The sequence below is a fragment of the Aureobasidium melanogenum genome (genome assembly GCF_000721775.1).
Source record: "Aureobasidium melanogenum CBS 110374 unplaced genomic scaffold scaffold_4, whole genome shotgun sequence".
NCBI lineage: Eukaryota > Fungi > Ascomycota > Dothideomycetes > Dothideales > Saccotheciaceae > Aureobasidium > Aureobasidium melanogenum.
In genome coordinates, this window is record NW_024470056.1 from 709,378 (window position 1) to 735,319 (window position 25,942).

General features: G+C 48.7%; 13 protein-coding genes across 13 annotated transcripts; 7 read left to right on the top strand and 6 right to left on the bottom strand.

Annotated features, from left to right (window-relative positions):
• Nucleotides 1–119: 119 nt before the first annotated feature.
• On the top strand, nt 120–1,905 carry M437DRAFT_42098 (MFS general substrate transporter; the record flags this gene model as incomplete). The annotated part of the gene is made up of 4 exons (XM_041020511.1): nt 120–307; nt 366–529; nt 585–1,213; nt 1,261–1,905. 4 exons carry the CDS (start codon nt 120–122, stop codon nt 1,903–1,905), a joined length of 1,626 nt encoding a protein of 541 aa, XP_040882318.1.
• An 829-nt stretch (nt 1,906–2,734) lies between these two features.
• On the top strand, nt 2,735–3,096 carry M437DRAFT_73233 (uncharacterized protein; the record flags this gene model as incomplete). Its single annotated transcript, XM_041025989.1, has 2 exons — nt 2,735–2,915; nt 2,978–3,096. The coding sequence occupies 2 exons, from the start codon at nt 2,735–2,737 to the stop codon at nt 3,094–3,096; spliced, it is 300 nt and encodes a 99-aa protein (XP_040882319.1).
• Nucleotides 3,097–3,448: 352 nt separating this feature from the next.
• M437DRAFT_42281 (uncharacterized protein) lies at nt 3,449–3,994 on the bottom strand (the record flags this gene model as incomplete). The annotated part of the gene is made up of 1 exon (XM_041020537.1): nt 3,449–3,994. One exon carries the CDS (start codon nt 3,992–3,994, stop codon nt 3,449–3,451), a length of 546 nt encoding a protein of 181 aa, XP_040882320.1.
• A 267-nt stretch (nt 3,995–4,261) lies between these two features.
• Nucleotides 4,262–5,384, bottom strand: M437DRAFT_82270 (uncharacterized protein; the record flags this gene model as incomplete). Its single annotated transcript, XM_041027716.1, has 3 exons — nt 4,262–4,965; nt 5,021–5,171; nt 5,226–5,384. The coding sequence occupies 3 exons, from the start codon at nt 5,382–5,384 to the stop codon at nt 4,262–4,264; spliced, it is 1,014 nt and encodes a 337-aa protein (XP_040882321.1).
• A 497-nt stretch (nt 5,385–5,881) lies between these two features.
• M437DRAFT_82271 (uncharacterized protein) lies at nt 5,882–6,324 on the bottom strand (the record flags this gene model as incomplete). The annotated part of the gene is made up of 2 exons (XM_041027717.1): nt 5,882–6,214; nt 6,268–6,324. The coding sequence occupies 2 exons, from the start codon at nt 6,322–6,324 to the stop codon at nt 5,882–5,884; spliced, it is 390 nt and encodes a 129-aa protein (XP_040882322.1).
• A 1,178-nt stretch (nt 6,325–7,502) lies between these two features.
• Nucleotides 7,503–8,310, top strand: M437DRAFT_82272 (snare-like protein; the record flags this gene model as incomplete). The annotated part of the gene is made up of 4 exons (XM_041027718.1): nt 7,503–7,574; nt 7,624–7,733; nt 7,788–8,193; nt 8,248–8,310. The coding sequence occupies 4 exons, from the start codon at nt 7,503–7,505 to the stop codon at nt 8,308–8,310; spliced, it is 651 nt and encodes a 216-aa protein (XP_040882323.1).
• Nucleotides 8,311–9,257: 947 nt separating this feature from the next.
• M437DRAFT_82273 (uncharacterized protein) lies at nt 9,258–9,822 on the bottom strand (the record flags this gene model as incomplete). Its single annotated transcript, XM_041027719.1, has 2 exons — nt 9,258–9,511; nt 9,759–9,822. The coding sequence occupies 2 exons, from the start codon at nt 9,820–9,822 to the stop codon at nt 9,258–9,260; spliced, it is 318 nt and encodes a 105-aa protein (XP_040882324.1).
• Nucleotides 9,823–12,121: 2,299 nt separating this feature from the next.
• On the top strand, nt 12,122–13,093 carry M437DRAFT_43164 (uncharacterized protein; the record flags this gene model as incomplete). Its single annotated transcript, XM_041020695.1, has 1 exon — nt 12,122–13,093. The coding sequence occupies one exon, from the start codon at nt 12,122–12,124 to the stop codon at nt 13,091–13,093; it is 972 nt and encodes a 323-aa protein (XP_040882325.1).
• Nucleotides 13,094–14,291: 1,198 nt separating this feature from the next.
• M437DRAFT_82275 (uncharacterized protein) lies at nt 14,292–15,025 on the top strand (the record flags this gene model as incomplete). The annotated part of the gene is made up of 2 exons (XM_041027720.1): nt 14,292–14,874; nt 14,994–15,025. 2 exons carry the CDS (start codon nt 14,292–14,294, stop codon nt 15,023–15,025), a joined length of 615 nt encoding a protein of 204 aa, XP_040882326.1.
• A 72-nt stretch (nt 15,026–15,097) lies between these two features.
• On the bottom strand, nt 15,098–17,467 carry M437DRAFT_41952 (para-aminobenzoate synthase; the record flags this gene model as incomplete). Its single annotated transcript, XM_041020481.1, has 2 exons — nt 15,098–16,610; nt 16,809–17,467. 2 exons carry the CDS (start codon nt 17,465–17,467, stop codon nt 15,098–15,100), a joined length of 2,172 nt encoding a protein of 723 aa, XP_040882327.1.
• Nucleotides 17,468–17,852: 385 nt separating this feature from the next.
• M437DRAFT_12698 (MED6-domain-containing protein) lies at nt 17,853–18,691 on the top strand (the record flags this gene model as incomplete). The annotated part of the gene is made up of 2 exons (XM_041018673.1): nt 17,853–17,922; nt 17,973–18,691. Coding segments are annotated over 2 exons (789 nt in total), but the record flags the coding sequence as incomplete, so codon positions are not given.
• A 452-nt stretch (nt 18,692–19,143) lies between these two features.
• M437DRAFT_73240 (alpha-amylase) lies at nt 19,144–20,821 on the bottom strand (the record flags this gene model as incomplete). The annotated part of the gene is made up of 5 exons (XM_041025990.1): nt 19,144–19,976; nt 20,031–20,139; nt 20,189–20,338; nt 20,391–20,549; nt 20,597–20,821. The coding sequence occupies 5 exons, from the start codon at nt 20,819–20,821 to the stop codon at nt 19,144–19,146; spliced, it is 1,476 nt and encodes a 491-aa protein (XP_040882329.1).
• A 1,821-nt stretch (nt 20,822–22,642) lies between these two features.
• M437DRAFT_18486 (uncharacterized protein) lies at nt 22,643–25,373 on the top strand (the record flags this gene model as incomplete). Its single annotated transcript, XM_041018959.1, has 5 exons — nt 22,643–23,719; nt 23,772–23,839; nt 23,887–24,531; nt 24,679–24,982; nt 25,035–25,373. Coding segments are annotated over 5 exons (2,433 nt in total), but the record flags the coding sequence as incomplete, so codon positions are not given.
• Nucleotides 25,374–25,942: the final 569 nt, after the last annotated feature.

Genomic DNA, 25,942 nt, shown 5'->3' on the forward strand with positions numbered 1-25,942 from the left:
AAAGTCACAACCTGGGATGTACATAAAGGCCTCTGGATCGTCGTTACGAACCAGTCCGTTCGAACTCCTTACTTATCGCTTATCACTATACTTTTTCAGAGTTGGCCTCCTCTTCTACCATGGAGTCTGTTCGACAAGATATCCCAGACTATGATGTCGTCCCCGGCACCGTGTATTTGGTGCAAGGTGCGCATCAGCATGGCTTCTCCTCGAAGGATATCATCTTGATGCCCACTCCATCGAACGATCCCCGAGATCCTCTTCGCTGGTCCAAGTGGCGAAAGGGCTACCATCTATTTCTCCTAGTGTAAGTGGCGTGGCTCTGATAGACTAACTTCACGACACGTTGGCTAATACCTGACCAGGTTCTACAGCGCGGCTCTTGGAGCCATCACAAATGGAGACTCTGTTGTCTACCTCAATCTGTTGCAGATCTACCACACTGGCATCAACGAGCTGAACTACGCCGGAGCTGTGATGCTGTTGCTGCTTGGTGTGGGAAATGTCTTCTTTGTGCCATTGTCAAACAGTAAGATTAGGCTGTACCTTTATGGGCGAGAGTTGAAATTCTGACTTCCATACAGAGTTTGGTCGGCGATCGGTATACATCTGGACACTCGTCTTGGTCTTCGTATCCGAGATCTGGATGGCTGTCTCAAAGCACTACGGCGAGTACTGGGCAGTCAATATCTTACGAGGCCTCGGGTCTGCACCGTTCGAGGCATTGCCAGCGATCTCGATCTCGGACATCTACTTCGCTCATGAACGTGGCGGCAAGCTCGGAGCCTACGTCTTCGGTCTGGCCTTGGGAAGCTTCGTGGGTCCAGTATGCGGTGGCTACATGGTCACCGGTCAAAGTGTCCGATGGATGTACTGGTGGGGTGTGATTGTTCTTGGCTTGTTGCTCGTGCTATTCTTCTTCACCTTTGAGGAAACACACTTCATCCGGCCTTTGGACTCGCACGACGAAGCTCTGGTCAGCGCTGCTGACATGCTCGGGCTTGAAAAAAAGTTGACAAAACAGTCCATGTCCAAAGAGCCAGATAGCCAGAGCGCACATCAACACCCCGAGGCTATTGTTGGAGAAGTTTTCGATGCAGAAGGGTTCAGGATTCAGTACAGTCTGTGGAAAACATACCCCACTACCTGGGCTGCCGTATTCACTGAGTGGTGGCTGCCACTCAAGTGTCTTGGCTTGCCAGCAGTCGTCTGGGTAAGTTCTTCGTCAGTGTTTGCGACAATATCACTAACCTTTGTCAGTGTGGTATCAACTATGGTACTTGCGTCAGCTGGTTAGCGGTCATGGGCACAACTGTCGCCCTGATCTTCGCGCCACCTCCATATCTCTTTTCCAACAGTGCCATAGGACTGGTCTGGTTCGCACCACTGATCGGATCTCTAGTCGGCGCCTATTTCTCGGGACCTTTGAACGATCGTCTCACAGTGTACCTCAGCAACCGCAATCGGGGTTGGAGGGAGCCAGAATATCGTCTTTGGGCATTCATCCCCAGCGCATTCATCATGCCAGGAGGCTTGATCATTTATGGTGCGACTGCTGCGCACGGTCTGCATTGGATCGCTCCTGTCGTGGGTATGGGCCTCGTTGGGTTTGGTCTCAGTGTTGGCGGTACGGTGACCATGAGTTATATCCTCGACTCGTACAAAGAGATTGATACGCAGGTCGTGACTACCATCATCTTGATCAGAAATATCATTGGCTTCGGGATATCCTTCGGTATCCAGTCATGGATTCAAGGCATGGGGCTCCAGAACACTTTCGTGTTCATCGGCTGCTTGAGCTTTGCTGTCACCATGTTCGCGCTCTTCTTCATCATGTTTGGAAAGAAGATCCGAAAGTGGACCACGACACGCTACCAGCATCTGATCAAGACGAAGACAATGTAAGACGGGATTCGTGGACATCGGTGGCACTGAGCCATGTAGGAAAGCAGTATTGAGATCTTGCAATGAATTGTTTGTGACATTTTCTCCCAAAACAGTATGCGACGGAGCAGCGGTCGTTGTTCTTGCCTGAATTCTCGTGTCAACTTCCACTCTTCCCATGAACTTGCCTACACAATCACTTTTCCGATTCTTTCTGGTTGCAGATGCGCAATGTGTCATCGAAAAGACATTGTGAAAGGAGACAGTTCGTTGTGAACAAGTGGTTGCAGGAATCATGGTCAAGCGAAGAAAGTCCCTCCCGAGCGCAGCTGCCGGGCGCGGCGACGGAGGAAGCCTCCTGTGGTGTGACATCTCCTGCTGTTGCAACACCACTCACCTCAGCTCACATCACCAGCCTAACAAGCGACGGCGATTCTACCGCGCGGCTGTTCATTTCCCGAAAACTTCCATGACAGGTTTGTTGGGTCATGCGAATGGTGTTCGTCCTATCTGTGATATGTACGGAGCCGCTGGGCAGTATAGGCACAAGGACATCGGCATGGAACGGCAAAGGTGAATCCTACGACGGCGTGATGACCAGATTGTTGTAGCCTCGTGGTCTTGGGTGCCCTATATTGTATACTGAATAGGGAAAGCTGGTTTAGAGAATGAGCAATATGTAGTTTGTGGAAGGAGTATATAGGTTCGTTCCTCTGTGAGTGTAGCCATACAATTCTTCAAGACAATTCCTATCATCATCACAACACAATCGAATACAGAATACCATCTTTGGCTTTTCATCTAGACAAGATCTCATCTGTCACCACCTTCATCAACCATACCAACCACAATGCTCGCACAACGCACACTCTTCCAAGCTACACGAGCAGCCAGAGCAACAGCGACACGATCCATCCATTCCACACCCAGACTTCTCCAAGCAGCAGCTAGAGAAGAACATGCCGCTCATACCGTCACTCAGCGAGTGAGGTATTGGATCAAATCTCTACCCGTAGAGACATACCCATTATGTACGATTTCCCTCTGCCTCCAAATAATGAAGGAAAAACCGATAGCTGACTAGACGCAATAGTTATGGTCATGGGGTTTTCTCTCAGCTTCGGCATCTACTCGTTCATCCGACCAGCATTGCAAGATCCTACGTTGCGACTGAAGAGGAGCATTGCTCACGCTGCTGGCGCCCACCACTGAGCGCTCGGGCTGGACCTGATCTTTATCATGTTTTCTTTGAAGCTTTGCCTTTTTCTTTTCTTGATGGCCTTGTTTCATGATAGTCCTTGTTTGTTTCTGAGTGGAATTGCACATACTGCAAGAGGAGGACCTAGCTTGCTACCGGCGAGCGAGTATCCCAGATCTTAGCTGTTTTGTCCTTGAACGAAAGTTGTTTGTTTGGTAATGATATCCTTGTTTCTTCCTTCGTCATCAGCATCTGTAAAGCCCATGGGCCCTGGCCAGTCTTTCCTCGACATTCTTCGATGCAATCCAAAATGCTTTCCTAATAACGCCATCGCTGAAATCGCAAGTCCCTTCCCTAGATAGAAGCTCACATTCTCGTAGGACTGAGTGGCCTGTTGAATCCGCCAACACGGTTCATGTACTGTCTGTACTCGGTCTTCTTATCCTTCCTCACTCCATACAGCTTGTCATTGCCGGGCACTTTTGTGTTTTTGGTGCTTCTGAAACCGCTGAAACCCATCAGTCTCTTCATCGCCGTCTCCTCGTCCTCATCAGGGTCTATCGGCGCGGGAGCCTCTTCTGCCTTGCCGTTCGGCTTGCGGTAATCGCGGCCGTTGGGCGCACCACGAGGGGCACGAGGCGGAGATCGCTGGCGGGCAGAGCTGTTGTAGCCGGCATGTGATAAGCGCTCGGGTGAGCGTGAGCGGGCTGGTCTGGCGTCGCGGTCTGAGTGTCTGTAGGAAGTGTTGCCGCTGCGGGCGCCGCCGCGCGAAGAGTGAGGAGCGCGGTCGCGTGAGTTGCTGCGGTCGCGGCGTGGTCGTGAGTCGCGTGTGTCTCTTTGATTGTGATCGCGACGATCTGAGTATGGGCGGCGGTGATCGCTTGAGCGTGGACTTTGGTCGCGAGGCGCCATTGTGTTTGTGGAGTGGATGGAGGTTGTCTTGGGACGCAATTTGTCGGCAGAAGTGTTTGATGGTCGAAGTGATTATTTGCGACTGCCGGGATGTTGATATGGTGATCGTTGCGCAAAGTGTTTGAGTTGGATGGTTGCTGGCTGAATTCGTGCTTGATGTCACAAGAGCTTTGAAAGTCTAGAGCGGAGGACAGGGTCACATTCTGACTTGATGCAAAAGAGCATCATGAGTTCATGACTCTATCAAGATTTCGATTTGTGTGAGTACTAGATCTCGTCTTCTTCCTCATCAAAGTCATCTTCCTCACCCATATCATACAGAATCCTGCCACCTTCGCCACCGCCCTTCTGTGCATCAAAGTATGGCAACACAACTCCCTCTCTAGCCTGCCTCTGCCTATCCGTCAGACCCAACTCAAATGTAACGTCCATGTCATCTCCCGTCTGCTCTTTCTCCTCCGCAGGTCTGCGATAAAGCACATGGTCCTCCAATAACATGACCGTCTCACTGAACCTGTTTTTCACTCCAACTGCTTCTTGCTTCTGCAATGTAGGGTGGGGTAGGAAGTACCACTCTCGCACACCACGTCCGGACTTACGGCGGTACTCCATCTCGAGCACCAGACCAGAGGTTGAGTTACCACCGAGACCGAGAAGTACGCCTTCGGCCTCTTCAGCTAGACCAAAGACAGGCTCAGCAACGCTGCGTTCGCGAGCCGCTTTTGCAGCAAGGACGTGGTTTAGTGCGTGTGTGGTGAGAATGGTAGTAGCCAGATATTTGAGTACCGTTAGTGGTTGAGGCGTGTAAGGTGCAGCTGAGGATATGCTTGGTGGGATAGGAATATCAGCATGGTAGACGGCCACCAGTGATACTGTGGGCGAGAGAAATGAGGATAGAAGTGCTGGAAGATTTGCCGCTGTTGATGGATCCGAGGCCAATGTGTTCAGGTTGTCGATGATCAATAGTTTGCCTGTTGAGTAACCATCAAAATCTGTTTCTTCCAGACACATTTACATGATACTCACGCTGTTGTGTTTGAGTAGCCCTTGCAATCAATGCACCGACTTCCTTCTGAGCTTGCTGCACGCCACTTTCCCACGCCTTGACAAAGACACCAACATCTTTCGGTTTCTTTAGAGTCTCAAATGAAACAAAGATGACTTCGGTCTTTGCTACCTGCCGTAAACATTAGTCCAGAACCAAATATTGATTCTTTCGAGAGAAACTTACTGCAGCCCGTCGAATATATTCTCTGAGTACAGGCTTTCCTGATTGTTCCAAATTATCCACGACTAAGGTAAAAGGCGATACGTTCTCGCGCTGTGACAACAGTTTCGAGATCAACAGCAAGTTATGCGTGCGACGGTGCTGCAATGTTGTTGGTGCCATGCTGAAGAATTTTTATGATTTCGGATTATTGCTCTGAGAATACTGTTGCATCCAAGCTGACGAAATGGTGTATGGATTTCTGATAGCAAAAAGATTGGTGACTCGAGAACTCAAGACGAGACTCGTTTTCACGGTGGACGAGCAAATGTTTAGTCTTGGGAGGTCGATCTTGATTGCATTTCGAGTTGTTCGCATGACGTTGCGGACATATCCTGTTGCCAACAGACATCCATGCATAAAAAATGCACAAACACCACTGTTCCTAAAAGGCCATGAAAATACTCGTTCAGTACTACTGATCTTTCAGAGCATAGATTCGCCTACGGGTCAAAGTGCTTTCTATGATTTTCCGGTGCATATCCACAGAAGTTCTAGTGAGTCTGATGATCGTAGAGGAGCAAGTCAAATTTATATATTCTAAGCATGCAAAGTAATTCCCTTCCGTTTCGTGATCATTAGTGTCGTTACGTCGTTACACAATGATATAATCTCATTGCTTAGTTCTTCTTGAAGTGCTCTGGGTCATACTTCTGACCCCAGTGCTCCTCGCGCTCCTTCTCCTTCCAATCATCATATGCCCCTGAGATACGTTCTCCGCTTGCTTGCTTGGCCTGTTTCTGCCACTTTGCAGTGTTGCGACCAGCAGCAAGGTCTTGTTCCCATTCGTAGATGAAATGCTTGATGTATTTGGCGTAGCTTGTCTTGAGCGGATGTACGTCAGGATCAGGCTCAGAATCGCTAGTGTGCGGCGGGACCGGCAGCATGCGATATAGCTCGCGTCTTGTGTCCAAATCAAGCGAGGACCAAGCCTCTTCTCTGGTGAGCAGATTCTGTAAAACAAGTAAGCTTTCAAATGGCTAGAAACGATGGATGGTCTACTTACCACAAGATTGACTTTGGTGAGCCTTGAGTTCGCTTGGCTGATGAGACGGTCTGACATGACTTCGAGTGAATTTATGTATGAGATGAGACAGAAACGAGACTTTGGAGCGATTTTGCTCTTTTTGAAGTTTGTAGAGAGGAAGCGATCGATCGAAGTGATTTGATCGTGGAGATGCAGCACAAGCCTCTTGACGTGATATATTAATTACTTCGAAAGTGGTGTGTGAACTTCGATGATAACGCGTGAAGTGAATGGTGATTTGATGTTGTTGTCGTAGAGTATTGGTTGTTGGATAGGGGAAAGAGTGTGGAAGCATTTATTGATGGTATTAAGAAGGAAGACGATGGTCCGTGCGCCCATTCAGTAATGACTGCTTACCTTTCGATATGACTGCTCTGCGAGGCTGAGAACATACGATTCGATTGATCTTATTGCTACTTTTCTGATTGATAACAGTATATGTCGATAGCCTGAATGTGCGTACGGAGTTCAGTTCATGATGAGGCGAGACTTGGTAAGCAGTAGAAAGAGATGGCATCGTAGTGATGTGGCATCTTGGCTTGTTCAAAGATGATTATGTATCTCCAAGGCCTCAGACTACTGCAAACCAATCTGGATACATCATGGGAACCAGGGTAGATTGTATGGCTTCCAGAGCAGAGCTATTGAATTCCTGGCAGCTCGTCATACCCACCTGTGGCTTTCCTGAACCATAGCAGTGTATCGTGGGACGATGCCGATGCTTGACACCAAATATCTATAAATGTACTGGTCATAATGTTGGATGGTATAGATTGCAGGTAGGTAAAGTCGTAGAGCTATTTCGCTTGGAGATGCATGTGCTTGCTGGCAGATGTTCACCGCCTTCGGAAATCGGAGTTTGTTGACCCCCTGGCCAGAGCATGTTTGAACTGGCGAGCTGCATCTTTGTCCTGAGCCAACTCATAACATTTTCAGCCGTAACACTACCATCCTGTGTATTGCGAGAAACTTTGTGATTTAGGCCTTGTGACTCTAGTGAACCCGATACTCAATGTGAGTCTGCCTTCCTTCTCCAGCAAAAGTTGGTATGACGCCATCGATGCGTGACTGCCTCTGCAAGTTGGCAGTCAACAGTTGTCAGCCAGGCGCAACTTTCTGCTTTCACCATTCTGCGCATCCAGACTACAAACCGGAGATACGCGATAGCTTGTGCACCGTATCAGACAAGCTGACTCGGAAGAAGAATCTCCAGAATGCCCATCTACTCAACACAAATCGTCCGTTTGGACGGATTGATGCTCGCAGCATCCATCGAGAACTCTCCAGTGCGTACAACCAGAGCCACAGCGAAGAACAGAAACTCATAGCATGCAGCACGATGACACCATCTCGAATCTCAAGAACCAACAACGAACTCTCGTCCGCAAGATGAACAACACTTCCGAACCACGAGCTGCCATCGAGTCGGGCGAATACAAGCTCCAGTATGCAGTCCATGACCATGTATTGATCTTCCATGTCTGACTTGGATGCCATAGCTACTACCGTCATGAAGACCTCATCTTCTTCGCCATCACCGAGCGTTCTTTTCCCAAGGAGCTTGCCGCCATGTATCTCGACGACGTCTCAGCCGAGTTCTTGAGCACCCACAGAGACACCGAATATCGTTCTTCAGCACTGCGCCCATACGCCTTCAATGACTTCGATACCTTCATGCAACGCACGAAAAAGTCCTACGAGAACCCGAGAGCTACCAACAACCTCGACAAGGTGCAAGCTCAGTTGAAAGAGACGACCCAGATTATGTCAAAGAACCTGGAGGATTTGCTCTACCGTGGTGACAGCTTGGACAGGATGGGCCAGATGAGTTCCGACTTGAGGGAGTCCAGTAAAAAGTACAAGCGTGCCGCAGTGAGAATCAACTGGGAGTTGCTCCTGAAACAGGTATGTTAGCCTCGACGTTGTTGAGTATCTTTGCCCCCACTAACTGAGCAAAAGTATGGACCCTTTGCCGCTCTCGGTACGATCATTCTGTTCTTCATCATCTGGCGCTTCTGGTAAACCTCCCCGACAGTGCCTTCTGATGAGTTGATGCCTTTGATGATCCAGCGAAAAGGATGCATGCACGGCGTTGGTATTACTGGCGACCTTTTTTGATATACCCCACTTGCGAAAACAGGCCAGAAAGCTGCCTCTTGCGATCAACAAACATCATCGCAGGTCCCATTTCAGCGTGATCGACTTATGTTTCTGTGTGACGGTTGTGTCCAGCCCATCTTAGGTTGTCTGTTAAGGATCTACCCAAGTTGGCCCGCTCGCACATATTCTGCTGTGAGATCACCACGTCGATCCCAAGGTATGTCGTTTCGTGTTTCGAATCTTACGAGAAAGAGAGCTTGATGCAACGAGACATGTCGAACGTATGACTTCTCCGAGGCCTCGAAATGGTGTAAATCGTCTATCAAAATGCAAAGAGTTGACTGTAAGGACGGTCATGTCCGAAAAGACGCGGATCATGCCAGAGTTCTCAGTGGATAGCTCATATCCTGTCAGTATACTACGTCTTGTCATGGATATTTTCGCTCCTTAGGACTGCTATTGAGTATCAGCGCGCGCTTCTTGGATCTACACTTTGATATACTTGGCACAGTTGGTTGATGGCCCTCAGGGGCTCAGGTCGACGATAGAATCTTCCACCTCAACTTCACATTCGATCGGCTGGTCGACTGTCACACATACACAGGGTCAAAGCACATGCACATGACACAAGTCGAATACTGGCAACGAAATCGTCGTTTCCCATAAGAACATCTCCTGGATGCGTTAGTTCCTGGTGGTATACTCCAAAATGCTGCATTGTATGATATACCTCCTCGCTATTCCCTCAGGCCGCAGCAATGTGCTATCGATGGCTCTCTTGGATACGCCATGCGCCCGGTACCTACTTTTTGTTATGTGTCAGCCTTGTTCGGTTGTTCCAAAAGTAGAAAGAACGCGCCTCTGCTGTCTCAAGCGTTGAGCAGCATGAGTTGCTGCAGCATCTCATCTTCGAAGATAAATCTGAAGCCCGAAGGTTCAGCGACGAGAATCTGGCCATTGGCCTTCTTGATGATGTTGCCCGCGGTGGGTTCTTTGGTGAACTTGGCCTTTGTAGCCAGCCAGATGCTGGCGATAGAGCCAGCCGGGGTGCCCATAAGAGCAGAGCACTTGGTGGTGGGAGCAGCAGCGTCAGTCTTCTTGTTGGTGGGCATGGTGATTTTGTCTGCTTATGCCCGGTCAGTCAGGCTGTCGTTGGCGCCCCTAAGCTCCTTGCGCAATTGAAAATCGCTTGAGCCGTGAAGGATTACAAGAGAGAAAACGCGCAGCAGATCGACTTACAAGAAATGTGGTCTAGGTTGATGATGAAAGAAAGTCTGTTTGGCGCGCGCACTTTATGTCGACCATGTGAGGCAACAGGACCGAACGTCACTCACATGCTAAACATCTTACCACTCTCCTGGCCATCTCACCACCAGCTTGCTTTTCCTGCTTTGCCGCGATGGCACTGCGCCAATCATCTGCATAGGGAGACATGTGAGTTGTACGAATTTGTAACCAGGTTATACCTCCTTATTGCTTGTTCTATACGACCAAGCCAGCGCACAACGAGAAGAGCGTTGCTAGGCAGTTGTACGGAGAGGAGAACCCAGCAAGCACTATCACGAGACCCGATGTCCTACTTCTGCAGCACCTTGCAGCACGACTTGATTCGACGTCCCCCGCAGCCATCATGACCGTGATTGCAGATATCCACAATGGTTCAGGAGTTTGTGTGACTGCTGGAGTATCCTTCTTGTTGGGAGGATGGCGAATGCTCAGTGGCTGGACGACTTCCAATCATTCTCTTTCTACCCATCAATAGCTTGTGGATTCTTGAATCCGTATGATCGTCCACTTCTGCTGTGTCCTTCTCAGCTGTCCTTGATCTATTCTATTCTCGTTTGACCTACTCAAGTCTACCTCATGCTTCATATGCAAAATTTCGTCTCAGAGCTTCGCAGTAACCGGTACCCATACTCTCCACATGGTTTCTTGCAGAGCCATATATCCTTAATCTGATCTTGCGTGCGCAAGTCGATGCTTACACCCTTCTCCGGATGTCATCTCTGCGCATTCACTGTATGGTTATCGCTTGGCCACTTTGGTTGTTTCTGTGACATGCTATCACATGAGTAGTCGGGATACCAGCGGACTCGATAAGTCCGAGAAACATTTTGAGTTTGCACCTCATATCAAAGAATTAGTCTAGACAGAATCATGAAAGACACTGTCTCTATTGTTTATTCACGTAAGAGTATCGTGATGTGAATGCACGGTTAAGGAGTGTGTGACTGTCGAAAGTGTTCATTCAGTCATTACCGCAAACACGGAAACCAGTGGAAGACGTGGCTTCCTAGCTTCTTTGACATTCCTGTCAAGTCATCGCTCATGCAAAACTTCGCACGCTATCGATATTCTTGCGGGGTATCTCGATTCTTCGTGACTTCTTGAAGAATATGAGCATCAAATGAGACAAGGAGTGTTGTTCATCAAAGTGTTGCAGCTGCTTGATCATGCTACCTAAATTTGGTTGACTCGTCTCTCGGAAGGCAGCACATGCGGATTCAATTCATCGTTCTTAATTTGTGCTTCTACTTTGACAAGTTCAAGATTGCAGATGACGAAGGTTCAACTCAATCTCTCAACCCTGCAACTTGGACTTCCTGACGACTCACACATCGACTTGCAATGCCATTAGAACGTCGACACATTCTTCTCGCCTTGAGATTAACAGACAACGCCTCGATACATATCTCAATCTTGCATCTTCAAGGCATCTTACTGTCTTAAGAGAACTCCTTTTTAGATCTTACCCCTGCATCTACCCCTGAAATCTTGTGGCCGAACAAAAAGAAGAGAAAAAGGAGCAAAAATAAACCAGCCTCGGGAAAATGCAGAAAAATGCAAATATGCGGAGCCCGGGTTCGGTACCCGGTGCGCGAAGTCGAGTATACCCGAGAGCGTATACGTCGATGACCTGGTGTTCTCCTATAATGTAACCTAGGGGCCGCGGTATGTTGGTGGTGGCTACCTCTCGACCTAAAATTGCTTCCATTGCTCGCCATATCGGCTAATAGCGCCTCTCAAGCGTAAGCGCTTTAGGATATCCTCGACTTTCGACAACCATGAGGTGGTTGTGGTCTAGGGTTTAGATGGTTAAAAAGGTGTCAGAATGCTATTTTGTAGTAGGGAAGTGAGGTCTTAAAGGCTGTACTTGCCATATTGGATATGTTGGAATCAGTGAAGTGAAGCATGAGGCCTGTGAAAAAGTCTTCACTGTGGGTGCCTGTAAGGTCACTTACTGATGGTCTAAGCATTGTCGTTCACTGCATGTGCGTTCGATAATAGAGCATTCGAACCTCTAGATCTTACTCTTGTCTTCCAGTTAGCAGTGCATCTAAGCTCAAGGTCGTCGTATATACCATCTAGCACAGTCATGAGATCGTCAGAAGTCACAGGCTCTTTCTAAACACAGAACTCAATTTTGTTGTCAAAGTCGTGCTTGCAGATTTAGAAGACATGATTGATCCTATGGCTTCTCTGATGTGATTACTCTTATTCTTCCTTGGCGCATGGCACTTGACACAACGATGTGTGTTCCATGGATTGGACTGTCAGCATAATCACTAGCAATGCGCGGATCGAAGCAGTCGATATGGTTGCAAATGTTCAAGATTCAATGGCTACTTGATCGTGGAGAGACACTCAAGAATGTTGCAAGCGACAGTATCCTGTATCCTCGAAGACCTAAGGCTGAAGGTCGTGAGGCCTCTGTGTTACACAAGAGGGCATGATGACGAAACTGGTAGCTTCATCTATATTATGGCGGCACAGCATGCACGTACGCGCCGCACATGATAATATCTCAGCAAAATCGACGGAAGAGGGTAATTTTCTTCCAGAGATTCATCCCACCATCTTTAGACCTAACATCTACGACAATATGCTCCCGACAAACATACCAAATCTCGAAGCCTTGATAGATCAAGGCAAAGTTCGCAGACCAGTCAATGACTTCTTTCGAAAGCGCGACTACACCGAACGCGAGCTCGACACTCTGAAACGTCTAGATCCAGACGCAAGCAAGGCCATTGGACGGGAGTTGTCGGACATAGAACGCAATGTATTGCTCGAGTACAAAGGTCGATTGATCGCTGCTCAATCCCGAACAAAGACTTTTGGAACCGCCGCTGGCATTTTGGCCGGACTCGCCATCACTTTCAACGTGCCCAGAGTACGTGGACTCTGGAATCACCGACGCTATGTTCGCTGGACATGGAACCTGAGCTGGCGTACTTATGTCAGTTGGTACATCACCAGCGAGATTGCAAAACTCCAGATTACACGCCAGGCCGAACAACCTCCATTCCACGTCAGAATCCTCGGCGACCCTCGCATGAGCGCATTCAAAGAGTCGATCGAACTACGCAAAGAAGAGTTTGGGGGACATGAACCCTGCATTGTCAGAGGTTGGAGAGACCTGAGCAGAGCTGAGGGCCCGATTCAGTGGTTTGGTTATAAAAGTCCCATGTCGAGTCCGTATCCCAGCAGGCCCGTTGTAGACCATCCTGAGCTTAGTTGGTACAGGGCATGGCCATCAGACAGCGATGAAGAACGACCAGGAGATGATGTCTTGGCGAGCAAGAAGCAAAGGATGATGAATCCCTTGGACCGCGCGCAGAGTGCGTTGGAACATCTGAGAGTCAGCTTGTTTGTTTATCAGGTTACGGATCTGGCATTAAAGCCTTGCCTATACGTCGAGTAGCTTGCAACGTGACTCTGCTGATTCTGCTGCTGGGTTCCAGACAAAGTAGAGTTCAGATCTTGGGCAAGCGAATCAGATTTGAATGCATGCGGAAATGCGCATCATAATCAGGCATGCAAGCAAATTTGGGTCTTCCAGAGAATGAAATGATGAAAATGGTGGGCACGGAGCCACTGGCCATAGATTACGATACCTAATTGTGGAAAGTTGAATGGACCAGTAATAGCTAAACGTGTAACTCGTCACACCTACAATTGATGTTCTTAAGAGGCGTGTAAGAGTGTCTTGCTAGCGAAATGGGTTTATTGATAAGAAATCGAATGGAGGTGACGTTTCGGCGCGGAAATAGATTGTGCTGTCTTATAGGATGTACTGAATAAGAGCAATGGAAATCAGGCAATGCCAGAAGTTTCTCTCTGGAGCAGTCACTGCTCAGTCGTTGAGAATAAGAGAGAAAGTTTCAAGAAGGGGAAACGTCATCTTGGACCCCAAAGCCTTCGGCGCCGCTGCCGAATTGTAGTGTTGGAGTAGTTAAGCAACTGGTGGTATCAAGTAATACAATCTCTTCAACAAGGAAGCTGCAAGAACGAGCTGAATCACCCCTGAAATTTGCCTAGATACGTCGAGACATTGCTCGTCGGCACTCCCATGATGGCTCACCTCCCATTGTAGCTTGTAAAAATGCAAGATGTTTTACCAGGACGTGGAGAGTCCAGTGGGATTTCTTCTAAAGCGAGATGTCGTTGTCAAGACCGTCATTGCTGGAGGTTACGAGTTTGCTGCTGGAAAAAGGCCTTTGTTGTCGTGTGTATAGCTGTTCAGGTGCTTGAAGATGAGACAATGACAGACCTCTCCATACGATAAAGAGTGCCACTTAATAGCTATCAAAATGCTCAATACTTTTCGAACCGGAAGTTTGTTCACAGAGACACCTTCAATAAACAAAAAACAGTCCCTCTGTGGAGAGCGATCATTGTTAGAAAGTATTGTGCATTTGGACAGCAACGGACATCGACGGAATCTGCTTGTATCGTTGCAGAATGGTGACATCGTTTGTGTGTCTTTCGTTGAGACGACGACATTGCTTTTCCATTCTGCATTGAGATAACAACAAACATTGACGCTTCTTCGTTACATAAGATCCGATTTCGTTGGTTCTCATCTCTCCTCCTGCCTCTCCACAACCACATTCGTCACCATGTCTGCATCCAGAGATCACTTCGCTGAGGCCTGGAAGAGAAGCGTCACCCACAAACTGAATACGGGGACCCATCTCGATATGCCTCGTCCCGAGGAGCCCCCTAAAGTATCCATCTACGCTACTCATGAATTTGCGCATACCAACAAGCCTTTTCTGACCTGGAACCCGGCACTCATGCTATGGCGTCGTTCAAAGCCTGATGTTCCCGAGGTCCAGCAGACTCTGATAGACCTCATGCCTGGAGACAACTTCGAACAACTGGAGAAGATCTACCAGCATCTGTACGCCGTCGCAGAGCTTGAAGAGCATCACAAAGCTAGACTGGCAAAGGCAAACACCGAGTTGGAGGAATGGAAGCATGTCGCTGAAGATTGTCGTGCCCGTTTCGATGAAGCGAAGAAAAGTGGCGATTATGTTGCTGTCGCATGGCACGAGGCCATACTTGACCGAGTACAGGGTAGAGTCATCCTTTGGGGGAAGATCGTTGCCCGAGAACGAAGACGGGTTCGGCGACAGGAGTCCAGGGTTGATGAACTGGAGACCCCATATCTCGAAGCTATGGATGTACTCGAGCAGAGCCGTAAGTCGACACTCGATCAGAGACCTAGCACCGATGTAAATTGGTGCGTGATGGTGTATCTCACTGCTAGGGAAGATGCAGAGATAAAGGTAAGTATGCGCCTGACCCAACATTTGCAGCAGAGCATCTCAGGCTTGTCTCTCAGTGCTGAGCGAGCTGCAAATATGCAGGAATGTTTCCTGGTCAGAATTGTTTCCGGCGAAATCCAGACGCTAACAATCAATTATTTCACAGGGTCCCGACGATGTCCGAAAAGTGGCAAGCAACTTTGCCTCTTCAGATCCATCTCTTCAAACTCAGCCTGTGGCGAAGACAACACAGTGACCGCTCCGCCAGCGCCAACACGCCATACGCCTTCATCATCCCATCGAAAAGCAGTTCGAATGACAACTGAAAAATCTCCACCACCGCCTACATCAAAGTATCCAAGTACACCACTGTAAATGCCTCGAGGCTTTCCTTCTATTTCTGTCAACAACTCACACGATCGTTTCTTGGGTGCGCCGGTCATGGATCCTGGAGGAAGAGAAGCCGCTAGCACATCAATGCCAGTATGTCTTGATCCTTCCTGCAGTTGTCCTTCAATGACTGACACGAGCTGGAAGACGGTTTGGTATTCTTCGACAGCCATCAACTTCTCGACTTTGACATTTCCAGAGCCCACAACACCATGCAAGTCGTGTCGTATCAAGTCGACAATCATGAGATTCTCAGCTCTTTCCTTGTCTACATTCAACAAGGCTTCCGCTTCTTTCCTCGTAAGGCCATTCTTCTTCTCCACAGTGCCTTTGATAGGTCTGAACTGACACTTTCCAGCTCTTGACCAAGACAAAAATCGCTCTGGACTGGAAGACAAGATGGTGACACCGTTCTTCTTTTGTTCGTTTTCTTCTTGTAGTCGTAGGTAAGCACCAAAGGGTGCCGGGTTGAAGGCTCGGAGTCGTTGGTAGAGCTCAAAAGACCTTGGTGGGGCATTTTCACCGTATGAGATGATGCTTTGGTCGGTCAAACAGAGTTCGTAAGAATCGCCAGCGCGAATATGATTCTGACAAGTCTTAACCCTTCGCACATACTCTTCTTGCGCTGGAGCGGCAACAGATGGTAACCCTGATTCTGACTTGAGTATTTGTAACTGAGATCCGGGCTTGTCGATGAGCTGCTTCAAGGCTCCCTCAACTTTCTCGAACCAATGATCATCGGTCTTTTCCAAGCTTTGAATGTAAACTTTCTTCTCGACGTGATCAACCACGATGCTGTGTGACACGAAGACAAACCAAACATCAGGACGATCATTGTTTGTAGGTTGAGCAACATCGATTGTCTCCAGACCAGCTTCGTAAGACACAAACCCTACAAGTCCTCCCCAGAAAGGCACGTCAGCACTGCCATCAGTCGCCTTGTTGGCAGCCATGAAAGACTCAATGTTCGACCAGACGTCTGTCATAGATCCTGTGTATGAAGCTCTTGTGCCTGAGAGGTCGCTGGTGATTGTGTGATTTCCAGTAGAGTAGCGAATTGACCGAGAATCCTTGGCACAGCCAATTATGCTAAAGCGGCCCGTCTTGGGTCGTACAGGTTTTCCGTTCTTGCTGCCAGACTCTAGCATGATGGCTTGCTGGTCGATGTCTTGCATCTTTTGTAGCAACAAAGCCACATCAATAGCGTCGCAGAATGTGTCGACACATTTCCAGCTGACGGACAGCGAGGAAGTCGGCCGTCCCATTCTTGATGAATTCCTGGTCAGAGCTGGAGTCGTAGCCGTAGTATCCCTGAGCGTGGGGTTGACAGCATCGAACAAAGACGATGATGTGCTTGCCGAGTCGTCGCCGCTTTCGCTGTTCGTGTCATGTGAATCCACATCGATCGTTGGACTTAGAGTGTCGACATTTTGAACTCTGGCTGCGCGGCCGATAGTCCAAGCCAATGCCTCGGACCACCAATTGTGAATGATTTGCGCACCAGCAGAGCTCGTGCAAATTGACTCTGGATGATATTGTACTCCATAGAAGGGCTTAGTCAGATGTCTGATGCCCATGAGGATGGGGCCATTCTGATCGTCTGATAGATCCCAAGCAAGCGGTAGTATGTCAGGGCAGTTCGAAGTAGCCTTCCACAAATCCGTAGATGCCTTGTCTACAGTATGGCCAAGCTTTGCGTGGAGCGAGTGATACTGAGTGGCCATGAGAACATCAATACCCTTGAAGAGAGATTGTCCCTGATGAGTAACCTCGGTAACCAGACCATGTCGGGGTTGATGAAGCCTTCCGGCTGTACCTCCAAAGGCCAGGGCGAGACTCTGAAATCCAAGACATATGCCCAGCACGGGTACACAAACATCCTCTGGTAGATGCCATAATTTGCCGATGAGACCCAAGTCGTGAGAGTTCCTCGGATCACCGGGACCAGGACCAGCGACTACAGCATCAAAACGACCGAGGAAAGCATGGAAGCATGCCTCATCACTGGTGACGAATCTCTTGTCGTCAATTTTGATTACTTGGACGGTGGCATTGAGGTCTTGTTGAAGTAAGTTGATGATATTGTTGCTAAAGGAGTCATAGGCATCCAGAAAAAGTAGATGGGGGCGGTGCATTAGAACAAGTCGTCGACAGGTCCAAGAATCAAGTGAAAGGGATGTCGGGAAAGAGGGTCAGTCTCTCGATGCAGACCGTCAAGAACATACGAGCCAGGTGGGAGTTGTGCAGGTGAAATTGTACAGGGAGATGGCAACAGATATGATGAATCGATGGGTTCTAGAAAGAAAAGCTGGAGAAACTAAAGCCGGATCGGGCAAGGCTTTCCCGGTGAAGGCTATTTCAGCCCTACGAGTCAGGCCGCACGTCTCGTCCGTCTCTGTCGCGACAGCTTGGCGACAGTGACGCTCCAATGTTTTGCACCAGCTGAGTGAGAGCTTCCTTCGATCCTTTATAGCAGTGCGACCTGCGCATTCGACAATGGCGAACACATGGAACGGCACGCCGCTGGACGAGGTGCAGTTCCGTCGGCCTGATGTCATCGCCTACTGGGAAGGAATCCACGAGAACAGCAGTATGCACTCAGTCCCTCGCATCTTCGACAAAGACTGACACCTTCACCAGTTCACCCCATTCTCCGTGAAACGCCCTTCTTCGATCCTACCACCAAGAATGGCCTCCTATGGAAGCAAGCCGAGATCCACCCTCCGATATGGGACATGTGCCGCAACCGACAAGCCTTCGAGACACGCTTGAAGCAAATGAATGGCGTCGAGTACCTCATCGTTGGCGAACCACAACCAAATCCCGATCCATCATTGGGCCCAGATACAGGCATCTGGGTCATTCGCAAGCAGGACCGCCGCAAGAGACCTACACAACCCGATGAGATTACTGTCCTGGCCACCTACTACCTGGTCGGTGAAAATATGTACCAAGCGCCTTCTGTCTATGACATTGTCGGCAACCACCTCCTCTCGGCCATGACTTCGCTCACAAAATTCACTCAAACCGCTGCTCCGCTACCACTTTACACCCCTGCAACTGGTTATACCTACTTCCCACCCGCTACTGCCAAGTCGCTTGTCGCGTCACAAGCCCTCTCTTCCACTAGTCGAGAAGCAAGCACAGCTCCTACACCAGCCGAACTTCCATCCGCGGCTGCTCTAGACCCGGCAGCACAATCCACCACCTCAAACGAACTAAAATCGACAAAAGGTGCAGACCCTCGCGCACAGCGAGCCCTTCAAGATTCATTACAAATGATGCTCCACTACGGCGATGAATACATGGACGAAAATCCTCTTCGCGGCGAACCTGGCAACTTTACCTTCTCAGCCACAAAACACCACGTCCGCGCAAAAGCCGAAGCCGCCGAAGCTGCCAAAATCAAAGAAGCAGAGTTGGCAAAGAAGTTGGAAGAAGCAAGATTGGCTGCTCAGGCTACACCGTTCGCATCGGCAGCAGCGAAAAAAGACGAAGAGGAAAAGACGAAGAAAAAGGTCAGGGACAAGATCAAGAAGAGGAGAAGTAAAGGGCTGGCTACAAATCCTAGTACGCCTGCCAGTCCTGCTACTCCGGCCACTTGAGCCTGAGCTTTGATACCATTGATGAAGCATTATAGAATATGATACCCATGACGAACAATTCAAAAATGATTTTGCAATCTGCAAAGGGCACTTGTGACTAGTAGACGAACGAAGTAAAAAGCCGAACTTTGAACCGAGTGTATCTACTCCAGGAAGCCAGAACCGATCCCCCTTCCAACTCTTCATCGAAGCAACAAGAAAAGACATCAACAAATGCCACTTCCATCAAGCTGCTTAGTCGAATACAAAACCAAAGGTTTTCCTTCCTTAATCTTGACATTCAAATCACCTTTGCCATCAGTGGTAAACTTATCGCAAGTCAACACATTCGTAACATCCATACCAGCATCAAACCCTGAACTCGTTGCCAGAAGCGTAAAGTTCGCATTCCCCTCGGCTCCAAGATTATTGAACACCCCAATGACTTGAGTATCGTTGTTTCCCTTTCTCATCACAATGGTATGGTCATCTGTCCATACTGGATAAGCATTGTATGTTAGATACCCATCGTCATTCTTGATGGCCACTTTGCGAATAGCGTTTAATCTGGTGATGTGTTTGTACAGTGTGGCACCAGTATCATATCCAGATTTCCAGAGTTGTTCTCTTTGTTGCGGTGTATCACCACCATCGAAATGCTGTTCTTGGCCTTGATAAACAATGGGAATACCATCTGCCAACATTGCAAACCCGATCGCGTTTTTCGCCAACGACATGTCAGAAGTCAAAGAGGGAAAGCGTGGGTTATCGTGGTTTTCGAGAAAAGAACCTAGGAGAGTTACATCTTTGCAGGTGGATTTCATGGTGTTGACGCCTTGTTCCAAGGCTCCGATATCACCGGAGGTAGATGCAAAGGCAGAGGTTATGTTGTAGTACATGGGGTAGTTCATCACGCCGGACAGGGAGTCTTGGTATGCGCAGACGTATTCGGCGTTGTTGTTGAAGACTTCTCCGACGGCGTAAATGTTTGCTGCTGATTCGAAATTTGCTAGAGAGGCTTTGCTAACTTCTGCGGCGCTGTCGATGCGTAGGCCGTCGACTGGATTGTGTTAATTTTGCTATCTCTTGATGGGAAAGAGGGATGATTGGTTACTTGTATAGTTCTTGACCAATTGTTTGATCCATGTTGCAAACATGTCTTGGACGTTCGAGTCCTCTACGCGAAGGTCAGGCAACGACACAGTGTTATCGCCCTCCCAGCACTAAACTCGCATTAGCTTACTTTCCTAGCTAGTTCATGACTCTACTCACAAGCTCCATGCTGGTTTGATTATTGTAGTCAATCAAGCAGAAAGGATGATAGTAGGACTCTTTGTCGAAGGGATCGAAGACTGAATAGTCTACACAGTCACCACAACCTGCATATCCCATGTGATTTGTCACAACATCAACCATCAAGTACTGGTAAGTGGTTAGTCAAGGTCTTTCAAGCATGTCATCATGGTCATCTTACCATTCCTCTATTATGTAAAGCACTTGATAGTTTGACCAGGTCTGCAGCAGAGCCAAAATTGGTATTGACAGCGTACATGTCTTGGGCCCAGTATCCATGGTAGCTCGACCCGTCTGCCGTGGAAGCATTGAGGTTCTTTACCACTGGTGAGATCCACACCTGTTCGTACGTCAGTACTAGCTGATGTTGAGTGAGCCTATACCAACAGCCGTGAAGCCCATGTCTTGTATATAGTCTAAGTGTTTGATGAGACCTTCCCACGTGCCCCCACAATAATCACTAAGATCACAAGATGCCGTGGTAGAGCCATCAGTGCGAGCAAACCTGTCAGTCATGACTTGGTAGATAGACTGAGCTCGCCATTCTGCTGGTGAGAGAGCTTGTGCAATAGTACAGATCAATGACAATGAGAAGAATAGTTGTGAATACATTTTGAAACAGATTTTGGCTTTCTGGACCATGAGCCTCAGCATGTCATCCAAGAAGCGGCCAACAGCAGGATATTTATCTCATACTGCCGAAGGGCAATCCATTACTGACAGCGTCATCATACCTGCGCCTCAGGATGCAACACAAGATGCGCCAACTCGAGCCTGATCGGATCTGCGAATGCGCGGCCGCTTTCATGACAATCCTTACCATCAACGGTATGTGTTTCTTGAGCGTCCACACCTCACATTCAAAGACCAAAGTGTTTCGTCACCAAGATCGTCTCTTTGGAGGAGCGCATGACCGTTGGAGATTGCATTATCATGCTGGAATGCAGGGAGCTTGGCTTTGTTGATTCGGAGATATACCAGTAAGAGTGACCCTTTTGATGACTTCGGCTCGAGCATATCCAGTAAAGTTGCAGTATGCTTATTCTCCGAAGTCTTCTGAAACGCCAATGGGAATCTGATGGTGTTGTTCCTGTACCTGGGGTGGGCCAAATGTCATACCTGACTAAACGTTAGATTATGCCACCATGATTCACGACTCAAACCGTTGGCCCTGTTATGCACGCCGGGTAAAAGACAACAAGACGTGGTAGGCTGAGGTCAATCACATGCGAAGTCTATCGTGGCCCATCTTGCCCACGGGCTATTTGAATGGAAGTCCGAGAAGTTGGATATTTTGTCCTGCATGGTGGCTTCCTAAGTATGTGAGGTTAGCCTTGAGCTAGAGGAGCAACTTAGTAAGACGATGAAACAGTGCGTCGGCCTATAAGCTTGTTGGACAAGCGACTAAGTTGGTGCTATAGTTAGTCTATATCCTAATACCAGGTCAGGGCAGTGCGATCGCCTGTTGGACGAGACAGAGCCATCTCACGAAGGCAGTGAGTATTTCACACCGGCCGAAAGCTGCATGGTGAGCGGTGTGTTACAAATGCCGGGATGCAATGAAGTGTTACATTGTAACGGCCGGAAGCTGGTGTGGTACTGTACGTTTGTCTGTTGCATGTAGAGGATTCGTGGCACTTGACCGGTGGACAGCAGGAGGGAGGGTGAAGATAGGCAAGGCGTCGACCACATGGATAAGTGGGGGCGGGGTCTGCGATGTTGTCGACCGAGGCGGAATGTGGTAAGCTTTTTGCATGTGCCTGTTGCGGTAGGCGCTGTGCAGCGCATGTATCTCGTGACGAGGTCGTTTCACATGCAGGGATGAAGCCAAAACAGAAGCCATGTGGTCGACGCAGCTGCTGGAAAATAGCCCGATGGGTTTTGTCCGCGCCGTCAAAAAAAGTCACCCTGTCCTTACCCCTAAGCTTTCCATATTCCTCGAGTGTGGACTATCTGCCCGTACAGCAATGGCGTCGACACATCTGACAAGGCATCGGAGTGCATCAGGCTAGAATCTTCTGCGTTGGTAATCAGATGATGCAGGCCAAGTTGTGGTTGTCGGAGGTCGCCTTGATGTTGGTAGAAGGTCTTTGAGTCGTGTCAGGGACTGGCGAATTGGCGCCTCCGGAAGGTGCTCCGAACCCTGGCGACGTCATAAGCCAGCGATGTCATGGCAGTTGATCGACAGACGCAGGTTGAAGCTTCTTCGCGTGCCGAGTTTGAAGACATTGTTTCTTTGGCCTGTTCTGTCTTTGCACTCGGCCAATACACCTGTCGCTGCAAGCATGAAACAGAAACAATCCGGAAATGCGACAGAGAAGAAGGATGCTGCTAAGGCCCTCGACAAGCTCCTTCTCATGGACGAGGTGTGGTAAGCATCAACTCGACGACGTCACGCGCTCTGTCCTTTCCATAACTGATCCTCGCAGGGATGACAGCGACCTTGGCTCGGCGAAGCAATGGCCAGAGACTCTGCAGTCGCTTGCGCCCTTCATCTTCACCCTCCAACACCCAGCCGCCATCTTTTGGGGCGAGGACCTTGCTATGATATACAATGAAGCCTGGGAAGCAACATCGCACAGCGCCTTGAAGCAGGGCAGACCCCCGAACGACGCCTTCAGCAAGCACACGACAGACACTCTTCACGACTACTTTCAAGGACGCATACCGAGACCCATCGCCGCCACCGAGTTATCCAGAAAACATGCCACCTCTACAGAAAAATCCCCCGTAATCTGCAGTCCCATACACGATAACACAAAGGTCGCTGGCGTTATGGTACAAGTATTTAGTAAAACCCATACCAATACCAAAGCTCCCAAGGAAGAGACGTCTGAGAAGGACGAAAGCGACAAAGAATCATCTGACCACGAGATGAACGACTACGTAAACCACGAGGAGACCGCGCTGGACCGCCAACCCTTTTTCCAAAAGTTTGCAGAGATGCTACCCACTGGCCTTGCTATTTTGAACCACAAGGCAGATCCATTATTCGTCAATCACCAGTTCCACGATCTAACGGCTCATCGCGGTCCTGATCAGTCTTTCAAGATGTGGCCCGAAACCATCCATCCAGATGATTACGATAGGGTCATGGCTGAGTATCACAAGGCCTTCGACTCTCAGACGGATCTGGAAACAGAGTTCAGGGCTTTTGGTGAGAATCAGTGGAGACTCTTCCTCATGCGCCCACTCGGAAAGAACAACCTTCAGCAATTCGATCTCCGACAATTCGGTGGATATATTTGTGCTCTGATTGATGTGTCTGATATGAAGAATGCCGAGCTCGCCCAGACTAGAGTTGCAAAAGAAGCTCGCGAAAGGAAACAGCAACAAGAACGCTTTATCGATATGATCTCCCACGAGATCAGAAATCCGCTTTCTGCTGTGCTGCACTGTGCCGAAAATATATTGGATGCAGTGCAGGATGGCGAAGCAGTATCTGACAACATCGCTGTGGACGAGATTGTCGATTCTGTCCACACAATCCAGCTTTGCGTAGACCATCAGGTTAGTCCTGTCTTTGCGATGTTCTAACACCTTACGCTTATTCATTTCGCAGAAAACACTTGTCGATGACGTTCTCAGTTTCTCAAAACTTGACGCTTCGATGCTTTCACTTGCTCCTAGGTAGGTGCCTTCTATTCGAAATTAGAAGCAATCACTAACTCTCACAGGGCTACAAAACCAAAGGTACAGATGGCAGATACCCTCAAGATCTTCCAGCCAGAACTGCGCAAGCGAGATGTCGACTTCAGCTATACCGTCAGACCTGAGTATGACAGTTGTAACGTTGATTGGGTCATGGCAGATCTCGTGAGAATTAGTCAAGTGATTGTCAACCTTATGACAAACGCCATCAAATTTACGACCAAGTCGGAGCGCAAGAAGAAGATTGATATCGAAGTCGCTGCTTCGATGGAGAGGCCAACGTCATATCCGCCTAACGTCGTCTTCTTCAAAACTGATGATCTTAGTCTCAAAACAGATGCAACCGGCAATCCTGAGTGGGGCGATGGAGAGCCATTGTATATTATGGTCGCGGTCAAAGACACCGGCATTGGTATCAGCAAAGAGAACCAGACAAAATTGTTCGAGCGTTTCCAGCAGGCTACGCCAAAAACAGGACAGATGTATGGTGGATCTGGCCTCGGTCTCAATATTGCCCGCAAAATGTGCCAGCTGCATGGAGGAGAGATCGGAGTCAGCTCAGTCGAGGGTGAAGGGTCAACGTTTGGCTTCTTCTTCAGAGTCAGACGAGGCAGCGAGCCTGAAGATGCCGATAAGCTGGAGCCGGGAGAGCTTTCGGACAAACTCAAACAGTCCGGACACGTGAAGACAACGCATTACGACGAAGACAAGGTTTCGAGCGATCTTAAAAATGTCGCCAAGGAAAACACTGGACCAAACAGCGAAACCCCTTCAAAGGATCGATGGCAACACACAGCCGACATGGCAGATCGAATGAGCGAGAAACACAATAATTGCGAGTCTGCATGCGATCAAGTGGAAACATCACATTCTAGAGCTCAAGATGACGAGTCACAGCGGCAAAAGAAGAGACCGGCCAATGCAGGACGAAGCTCACAACAGCCAGATCCATCTTTCGAGCAAGTGAAATTTGCTCAGCCTGAAAGCAACAAGCAAGGCAAGCAAGGAGAATCCGAAAACGCCAAAAGTGCTGCAAAACAGGCCGACAATGATTCTGGCCAATCTGTAGAGCAAATTTCGAACCAGCACAGTGATTCAAGACCTACTATACTTTTCGTTGAGGTGAGTGCTACAACTACAATTACTTACTCATTTTATTGACACAACTTGCTAGGACAATCTAATCAATCAGAAACTTCTGAAAAAGAAGATCGAATCCAAAGGCTTCAACGTTACGACCGCAGATAATGGCAAAGAAGCCCTAGACATGATCACGTCTCGGTCATCCGAACACAAGCCTCCATTTGACTGCGTACTCATGGACCAGGAGATGCCCGTCATGGACGGCAAGACTGCTTCACGAGAGATCAGGAAGTTTGAAGGCGACAACAATTTACCAGCGGTCAACATCATTGGTGTGACGGCTAATGTTAGAGAAGAACAACAAAGTGAAATGACGGATGCTGGTATGAATGATGTTATTGCGAAGCCGTTCAAGATGGAAGAGTTGCTGGAGAAGGTTAGAAGGAACAGCAAATAGCGACGATAACGATATTTTTGCATGAAGGAAAGGACAAGGACAAAAATTATGATGTTGGGTAGGAAAGCATTTTGGGAAATCTCTTCTTTTGGATGCATAGTATGAGTACGCCGATGACTTACGATACTGCACGGAACGCAGCTGTTATTCTTTCCTACCTTTGAAGTTATATGTTGGTGCCACAGAGCTCTGAGTTCATATGTGTGAAGTATTATAATGTAGCATCCTCTGACAGATACTGTGATTAGGTCGTTGGTTTTGTGCGACAAACTTTCTCGCGAGCCGCGGACGCCGTGCTTGGGCAGATGCGGCTATTTCGATAGTCATATGAACCAAGCACGTCTTGCAAAGCAGAAACAAGCCCTACAATGTTGCGACGCGCTCGATGCAGATAAGGGTCACCGCCGGTCTAGAGCATAAAAGAGTTTCGTTTTCAGATAAATATAGCCCGTTGTTGCTCGACCGAAGAAAAACCTTCAACCGTCTGACCTCCAACGACTCTGACCCCTCACCATGTGTGTTGAATTGGCCATGCCAGCACC